At 38.2% G+C, this 9,377-nt stretch overlaps 1 protein-coding gene across 1 annotated transcript; it reads left to right on the top strand.

Annotated features, from left to right (window-relative positions):
• Window positions 1-458: 458 nt before the first annotated feature.
• On the top strand, window positions 459-8,942 carry Pis (phosphatidylinositol synthase). The gene is made up of 5 exons (XM_090114210.1): window positions 459-535; window positions 614-677; window positions 753-887; window positions 7,737-8,054; window positions 8,653-8,942. Exons 2-5 carry the CDS (start codon window positions 629-631, stop codon window positions 8,811-8,813), a joined length of 663 nt encoding a protein of 220 aa, XP_089970336.1. The 5' UTR covers window positions 459-535; window positions 614-628; the 3' UTR covers window positions 8,814-8,942.
• Window positions 8,943-9,377: the final 435 nt, after the last annotated feature.

The raw sequence follows: 9,377 nt of genomic DNA, 5'->3' as shown, positions 1-9,377 counted from the left end.
GGTCGGGGCGGGCCGGGCCGCAGCGCACCGCCGGCAGAAATCCGCCTGCGAAGCGATATCCGTCAATGCGTTGCGGCCCGCCCCGGCCCGATCCGTCGCTAATGGACGATGTTTCATACAAAACATAGGCCGGCGTATTTTTGCGTTGCGATGCGGCCCGGCCCGATCCGCCTAGTGGACGCCTAGCATTAAAAAAAGACGTGTGGCACTCGGGGACTGCCGCGGTAAAGCTATTGCATACTTGATGCTATGCCTTCAAAGTTCAAGCCCCACCTCCGCGCCCGTCGGCCGTCGGAAATAAAAGTTTTCGACCACTTTTCAACCTACCGACTTCTTCTTGAATGGCAGCACCATCCCACTGAGAAAATCTTGGCCCGGTTGACGGTTCTGTCAAAGTGAAACTTGACGGGTGACAGGACATATAATAGCAAAAGCCAAAACAATTAATCATTTGCAAATTGCAGCAATTTGCAGTTTTGGTTGGTTTTGGTTTGCAGTCACGATTTTCCTGTAATTTTAGTTCTACGTATCGTAGGTGGGCATCGCCCTTATTTGAATCGGTCCATCTGCAATTATTTAAATACATAATTTTATAATTATCCTTTTGTTTTAGCTTTTGCGTTGCGAGATGAGTGAAACAAGAGAGAATATTTTCTTATTTGTTCCCAATATCATCGGTCAGTGAGGTTTATTGTTTTATGGGTATATTTATTATTGGTTTTCAGTAAGTATATAATTTAATCTTTTTTCAGGCTATGCCCGGATTATACTTGCTATAGTCTCGTTTTACTATATGCCCACGCATTGTGGGTTTGCTTGTATATGTTATGTTACTTCTGCCCTATTGGATGCGATCGATGGTCATGCGGCGCGGTATTTTAATCAAAGTAAGTAAACCTATGTGTATTATAATTCAATTTATCGAATTAGCTAATGCTCTCTATCCTTGAGACAAGTTTAGGGTATCACATTAATTTGTTTAGTATTGAGCTTGGGTTGGCTTTAGTTAACTGCCGCACGAATTTGTTGGAAATATTTATATTTTTAGTTAGCTAGGTAATGTAAGATTGTAATTCCAAAATATTATCGTTAGGAAACTTGTAGTTTTTTAGTTATTAATTTTTAAAGTTAATAATTTTTTGTGCGAAAAAAGTGCATTTATCCGTTTTGTTGTGCAAAAAAGCGGACCAAGACGTTCTATTTCACTGTACTGTGACTTTACGCTGCGGCCGGCGAGTGCCAAAAGCGATTTTAGGGCGATTCCTACTCAAACAAAAAAAAATCTACGTAGGTAGGTTAAAAAACTATTAAACTTTTATTTTTAATATCCAAATAGGTAGCGAGGAGCGAAGCGACGAGCGTGTTAGGTTTACTCTTGAACTGCCGCACGAGCCAAGCGAGCGAATCGAGCGTGCCGCGGCAGCGGCCGGCGAGTGCCAGAAGCGACTAAAGGGCGATTCCCACTCAAACAAAAAAGACGTGTGGCACTCGGGGACTGCCGCGGCAAAGCTATTGCATAGCATGCCTTCAAGCCGCACCTCCGTGCCCGTCGGAGTGGGGAGCGTGAGGTTTTTCGTTACGCAATTTCTGGATTCGGTCCCCGCGCTCAAGGCCCGCGATAGAAGCTATGCAATAGCTTTAAAAAAATCTACGTAGGTTAAAAAACTATTAAACTTTTAGTATTCAAATAGGTAGCGAGGAGCGAAGCGACGAGCGTATTAGGTTAACATTTGAACTGCCGCACGAGCCGAGCGAGCGAAGCGAGCGTGCCGCGGCAGCGGCCGGCGAGTGCCAGAAGCGACTTTAGGGCGATTCCCACTCAAATAAAAAAAACTACGTAGGTTTTCACAACTTGTTTGTATTTTATTTATGTATCGTAAAATTTTTGTTACACCAATTCCATACATTTTGAGGTTAGAATAGGAAAATTGATTTTTCTCCAAAACTATTGGTTTCCTAACTTTCCCCTTTTGGTGGGAGGGTCCCCCCCTCCTCCCCCCCATCCCCCACCCACAAAAAACCTATAATTCGTGCGGCAGTTCTCTAAAGAAACCCCTTGAGCTTTTATTATGCTGCCTATAATATCATAAATATTGTGTCTTATTTTTATACATACATATTTCATCTTTATATATTTTAAATAAGAAATGTAAAACAATGATTTATTATAATATTAATGTTATTAAGTTTAAATTTTATAACTTTTAACTTAATCATATTAAAAAGTTATAAATTCCAAAAAAATAGGTATGGGGTTTGTATTCCCATTATGAGATTGATCATTGAGATTGAAACACGTAGGTAGTAACTTTGATTATTTATTGCCACAGTCACACTTATAAATTAGAACATATAATTTACAGAGCAAAACGATTATAGTGGAACAATAATTTAATACCATGTGAAAACAGAGTGTCTTTGAACTCTGCAAACGTCATTGACAACATAGATAATGTTGCTATAATGGAAATTATATAAATTAGAAACGCCACACCACCCCCCTACGAAGAAAATATGGGTATACATATAAAAAACATTACAAAATAATATATGTATGAACAAAAACACAAAAGAAAAAAAAAAATGTACACATAAATTTTTATAAGTCTAACATATTCCTAAATCTGACTCGTCTCCCAGATCTGGTGGTGACAGGTGCACTGGGAGATTGGGTTTCACAATTTAGTGTAATTGGGGTGGGTGAAAGGGCTATATGGTTAGTGTTACTATTGTTGGGACGTGGGACTGTTGAAAAAGGTGTTCCCTCCGAGTCTATATGCGCAGGTTTGATCCGGTCTACGCTGACTGTGGTGTGTTTCCCATTGATATCTAAGGTCAGGGTTTTATCCCTCCTCTTAATTATTTGATAAGGTCCTGTGTACGGGGCCTGCAAAGGACGTCTCACTGTGTCGTCTCGGAGCAATACGTGAGTAGTTTCTGACAAGTCTTTGAAAATGAAAGATTGTTTATGTGCGTGATTTGACGCGGGTATTGGCCGTAAAATCTCCATCTGACTTCTTAAATCAGATACGAAATCTGCTACGTCGTTAGGGCTTCTGCGTTCTTCTGCTTGTATAACAAGTTCCCCCGGTAAACGGAGAGGTTCGCCATAAACAAGTTCTGCGGAAGCAACATTTAGGTCCTCTTTGAGCGCGGACCTCATGCCTAGGAGTACCACCGGTAATGCCTTACTCCATGTTTGAGCATGGCACATAAGCGCACTCTTTAGTTGTCTATGCATTCTTTCCACCATGCCATTAGCACATGGGTGGTAACTGGTTGTACGCACACGCTTCGCCCCGCATACGTTCATCAGTCGACGAAATAATGCGGATTCAAACTGTCGTCCCTGGTCCGTTGTGACAGTACATGGTACTCCGAAACGTGAGATCCAACCAGTGACAAATGTGTCTGCTACTTCCTCGGCTGTGATGGATGACATAGGCCAGGCTTCTGGCCACCGTGTATATCTGTCAACTGCCGTCAGACAATAGTTAAATCCATTTGAATATGATAGGGGTCCAATTATATCGATATGGATACTGCGGAATCTGCCCGACGGATTTTTAAAAGGTACCAAGGGTGAGTGAATATGTCTCGTCACCTTAGATCGCTGGCATTCTAAACAGGTTTGAGCCCATTTGCGGCAATCCCTATTAATGTGCGGCCATACATAGCGCTCTGCTACAAGACGTGTGGTAGCTTTGATACCCGGATGGCTGAGATTATGTAACCGATCGAAAGTAGGTTTTCTGAACGGTAAAGTAAGATACGGTCGAGGACGACCTGTTGATGTGTCGCATAATACAGTAATATTAGTTCCAGGGATTATGATCTTTTTTAGCTTTAAGGAGGAGGATGTCATCAATTTCTTCAACTCCTCATCACCTTCTTGCGAAGCAGCTAATGTTTGGTAATCATCCTCTAAGGAAATAGTCTCTATTCGAGACATGGCGTCTGCGACTACATTATCTGCGCCTTTTATATACCTTATATCAGTAGTGAACTGACTGATAAAAGTGAGTTGGTTTAATTGCGTAGGAGGCAATTTATCTCGACGCTGAGCAAAAGCATAAACGAGGGGCTTGTGATCTGTGTAAATAGTTGCATGCTGAACCTCTAAAATGTATCGAAAATGTTGTACACTTTCGTAAATAGCCAACAGCTCTCTATAATAAGCTGGCCATTCTGCTTGTTTAGAAGTAAGCTTTTTTGCTGAAAAACGCAAGAGGCTGCCAATCGTTATCAACTTGTTGTTGTAAGCATGCACCTACATGCATACTAGATGCATCTGTAAACAGACCTATTGAAGCACTGGCATTTGGATGTGATAGTGATGAAACGTGGGACAGACTTCTTTTGCAGTCTGCAAAACATTCCTTCAATTCAGGTGTCCACGGAAAAGGTTTGGAGCCTTTGCTATTCGTTTCAGCAACTGCGTCGATTAGAGCGGCTTGGTACTTGGCAGCGTTTGGTAAAAATCTGCGGTAATAATTGACCATGCCAAGAAATCTTCGCACACCTTGTACTGTTTTTGGGAGAGGGAAATCCATAAGCGCACTTATTCGGTCTTTTGGAGGGTAGGTACCCTCAGCGTTAATGCGGTATCCCAAAAAGGTTACCTCAGGTGCACCAAATATGCATTTTGCTGGGTTGATGACTACTCCATACTCATTTAGTCGACTAAACAAGAGCCTGAGGTGTTCGGCATGTTGTTGGTGGTCTTTGGAGTAGACAAGAATGTCATCAACGTAGGCAAAACAGAAATCGAATCCTCGAACCACTTCGTCAATGAACCGTTGGAAAGTCTGTCCAGCATTGCGCAACCCGAAGGTCATGTAAGGGAATTCGTAGAGTCCGAAAGGTGTGATTATAGCTGTTTTGCAAATGTCGTCAGGATTAACAGGTATCTGCTGATAGGCTTTTACTAAATCTAAAGTGCTAAATAGGGTACATCCAGAAAGATTTTGACAAAAATCTCCAATGTGACGAACTGGATAGCGGTCCGGAATAGTGCGCGCATTTAACGCTCGGTAATCTCCACAAGGGCGATAAGTGTCGTCTTTTTTAGGGACGAGATGCAAGGGAGAGGACCAAGAGCTACTAGAAGGTCTTGCTGTTCCAACTCTTACCATCTCCTCGAACTCCCTCTGTGCTGCCCGCAGTTTTTGTGGAGCGAGACGACGTGACCGTGAAGAAATCGGTGGTCCATCAGTAGTAGTGATGAAATGCACCGTTGAGTGTTTAGGTTGCTTGGGAGGTCCGGGTGGTCGTGTTATGTTTGGAAAATCAGTTAAAATGTGCTTGAAAGGTGATTCTGGTGACTGGATGAATTTGATACTGGGTTGATCAAGTGAAGAAATATCAGTTTTCGTTATCAAACCCGTTGCGTCATCGCGCAGTCTTCCATGAGCACAGTCTGGTAGAAGGGAATAATGTGCCAAGAAGTCAGATCCAATAATTGGAGTTCCAACATCTGCTATAATAAAATTCCATATATAATCCCGTCTCAGTCCTAGATTCAATTTCAGTTGTAGAAAACCAAATGTGTTGATTTTGGAACCATTTGCTGCAATAACATCATATTGAAGTGGCTGTTTATTGCTATATATACTGACGCTACATCTAGGTATGCACGAGAGATCAGATCCAGTGTCAATTAAAAATCGACGGCCTGAATATCGATCCGTAACGAAGAGACGGCGACTGGGTGCTGAGCAATCAGTAGTCGCCTCTACTGACCGCTGTTGGAGTTTTCCTGGGATGAGGGCACCCAAGAACAAGGTTTGATACATTTAGTTGCCTTGGTTTTGAAACGGTTGTGATACCAACATAGGTTGCGGCTGCGAGAGTGTGAGCGACTATGTCGTCTTGTCTGGTTAGACTCTCTTTGATTTACTCGGCCACGGCTAGTTGACAAACTGCCAACTATGCGAGTTAGTTCAGCAACCTGTTGCGTTAATACTTTAATTTCTTCTCTCATATCGTTATCTGTATTATTCCTGCTAACTGCATTTATCTGCGTCGGTTTGCAACTTATTTCTTGCAATTTATCGGCTAGCTCACCAAGATCTTCTGGACATTGCAAGTTTTGTGCGGTAAGAATGCCTTGGATGTGAGGCGGTAACCTACTCATCCAGATGGTTTTGAGTAGGGGCTCTGGAAAAGCTGTTCCTGCCAAACTCTTAAGGTGTCTTAAAAATGAGGAAGGTTTTCTGTCCCCAATATCTTCCTTTTCCAGTAAGCGACGCACCTTTTCCTCATATGATTCTGAGAATCTAGATGTTAAAACGTTTTTAATAGTCGAGTAAGGTTTATCTTTTGGAGGAGTAATTATAATATCTTCAACCTCTGCGGCTGACTTTGGGTCCAGTTGGCTAATAGCATAATAATATTTAGTTAATTCCTGAGTTATACCATTCAAGTGAAATTGTGCTTCCAGCGTGGCAAACCATAGCGCTGGACGGTCAGGCCAAAAGGGAGGGACACGAATTGATACTTTATTAATTAAGATTTGGGAATTTGGTGCTTCTATTTCACCACCAGATCCAGGTTCACTCATATTTACATTATCCTTACTAGACATAATTAATATAAAAATATACAGTGAACAACAATAAATCTTATAACGCTATAAAGATAAATCTTTCAATAATTAACATTAAAATTCTTATATAACTAATAAATGAAGTTTACAAAAGATTGAATTACAATAAACATTATTCTTTAAGTTTAAAGAAGAAATATTAAATTAGTAAGTTTAAAGTTTAGTTTGTAAACATATTTAAAAAAATTTACAATTAACAATTGAACAATAAAGTATTATTTTAAAAGATACAATTTATGAACTTATATTTAAAAATTGTGTATATTTAACAAATTGTTTACAAATAATGAATATAAAAGGTACTTAATGTTTAGAATATGACAGTAACCATAATATGAAGTATGTAGATATAAAATTATATATTATATTTCTAATAATCGTCCAACAAAGTTACTCCCTGTGGTTGCTCTGCTTGTAATTAAAACAGAGTGAATACTGGATCACTCTGCACAGCTCTAGTGCAAATTTTTCGATGATATCACTTTACATTTACAATAACTAACACTGTGCACTGTATCCACTGGACACTATTAAAGTTTTCAATTCACTTCAGTTGATTAACTAACCCGTAGGTACTTTCTCGATTGTATAACTGTGTTAAGACTGTGTTCAACGTTCTGAGAAACTGCAATGGCACATAAATTCTTGATTCGTTGAGTCGTTCAATTCGTCTTTATGTGATAAACAACTGTACCACATAATAGTCACTCAATAATCAATTCAATCTTCTTTCATTTTACAAAATGGCGTCGTTCGTCGGGGGTCACCAATATGGGGTTTGTATTCCCATTATGAGATTGATCATTGAGATTGAAACACGTAGGTAGTAACTTTGATTATTTATTGCCACAGTCACACTTATAAATTAGAACATATAATTTACAGAGCAAAACGATTATAGTGGAACAATAATTTAATACCATGTGAAAACAGAGTGTCTTTGAACTCTGCAAACGTCATTGACAACATAGATAATGTTGCTATAATGGAAATTATATAAATTAGAAACGCCACATAGGTTTCCCTTTTTTCATTATCAATAAATATAACTTCACTAGATGGACTGTTTCCTTCAAAGGATGCATCATTTGTTATAAATGCGGACATGCTGAATCACAGTTTTTTACAGGTACTAAATTTGGAGCAATGCTGGACCAGCTCACTGACCGGGCTGGTACAGCTGGACTCCTGATGACCCTTGCTACATTTTATCCAAAATACACCTTTTGGTTCCAAATATCTATGATCATTGATATAACGTGCCATTGGATCTTCCTACATGCATCAATTCTGCAAGGAAAGACGTCTCACAAGTTTATTGATATGTCAGAAAACCCGATTATGCATGTTTATTATACAAATAAGACAGTGCTGTTCTGCATGTGCGCGGGGAATGAAGCCTTCTATGCAGCTCTGTATGTCAGCTACTTCTATACAGGATTTTCAAGTAAGATTTTAAGTTATTTACTGTTTTTCATTAAGATAATAAGTCAGTTATCATTAACATGATAACTCTATACATACTATAAAGCTTAAGTGTGTTTGTTTGAATGTGATAATCTCAAGAACTACAGGTCGCATTTGAAAAATTCTTTCAATGTTAGATAGCCAATTTATTGAGGAACACTATCATCATGCTAAGACCAATAGGAGCAAAGCAATGTAGGTAAAACCTTGGGGCATAGCTAGTATTCAATAAAGACTATAATTGACACCTGTTATCCCCTGTTGACACAAATATTTATCAGTAAACCTGATAAAGCTATACGTTTTTCACATTCTCAGGAAACTTGTTTGCAAAAAAAAAAAATATCTATTTATCTTTACAAGTGTTGTAAACTGGGTTCAAATTTATTGGCCTGATAAAAATTTCGAATAATAAACCTTTATAAATTTTACATTACATTTTTGCGAATATGTAATAATGAAAAAATACAGTTTTGTAGATAAATTCAATTCTAAAATTTGGTACAAAATGATTTTTTTACATTGGTAAAACCTAAAAAATACTTAAATTATCATGCATTGTTTCTTTATTCTTTCAGTCTTCGGAATTGGAATATTTCCGATGATAGCTGTTCTGTCTGCGCCTGTTGCTCTAGTCAAGACACTGATCTCAGTACTCCATGCTATTGTAGCCTCCATTAACCTGGCCACCATTGATAATCAGGAGAGAGCTGCCATCGCTGCCAAACAAACTAATTAATAAAGAATTTGTGACTTGCAAAAAGCCAAACCTTTCAAAATTCCTTGTTCCAAAAATTATATTAAATAAACCTCATGTTTTAAAAGTAGATAGTTTATTCGTTGTCGTGTTTGTTTAAACTAGGTTCTACAAAATATGTTTAATAAAAACAACCTAATTTTGATGTAATTTATGTAGTGGTATATTGTTGACACAGTGAAATTTGAATACAAAGTATCATTAGGATACTCTTTTATCTATGTATGTTGCTTAGCTATTTACTTTGTTAATTCTATTTACTTGTTCCATTTATTATTTTATTAGTTTAATTGTCTCGAATTATTAACTTATAGAAGTTATTTTTTATACACAAAGCATTCACAAAAACATTATGCCTAATGCCTATATTAATTATTATTTGTGGTAATTTTTAATGATTTTGTGATATTTTTTAAACATTCATTTATTATGAATTTGATTCTAGAAGTCATATTATTTTTATTTTATTTTTTAAACACAGCCAAATATTTTATTATTTGTGGCAATAAGATAATCTGTGTGGTTACGTTAATTTTATTTATGTTA

Source organism: Colias eurytheme, chromosome 21 (genome assembly GCF_061535395.1).
Source record: "Colias eurytheme isolate Ceu_HAF_F1 chromosome 21, ilColEury1 Martin Lab GWU primary, whole genome shotgun sequence".
NCBI classification, from domain to species: domain Eukaryota; kingdom Metazoa; phylum Arthropoda; class Insecta; order Lepidoptera; family Pieridae; genus Colias; species Colias eurytheme.
Note: the sequence above shows the minus strand (reverse complement) of the source record. Positions and strands in the feature narration are given on the sequence as shown.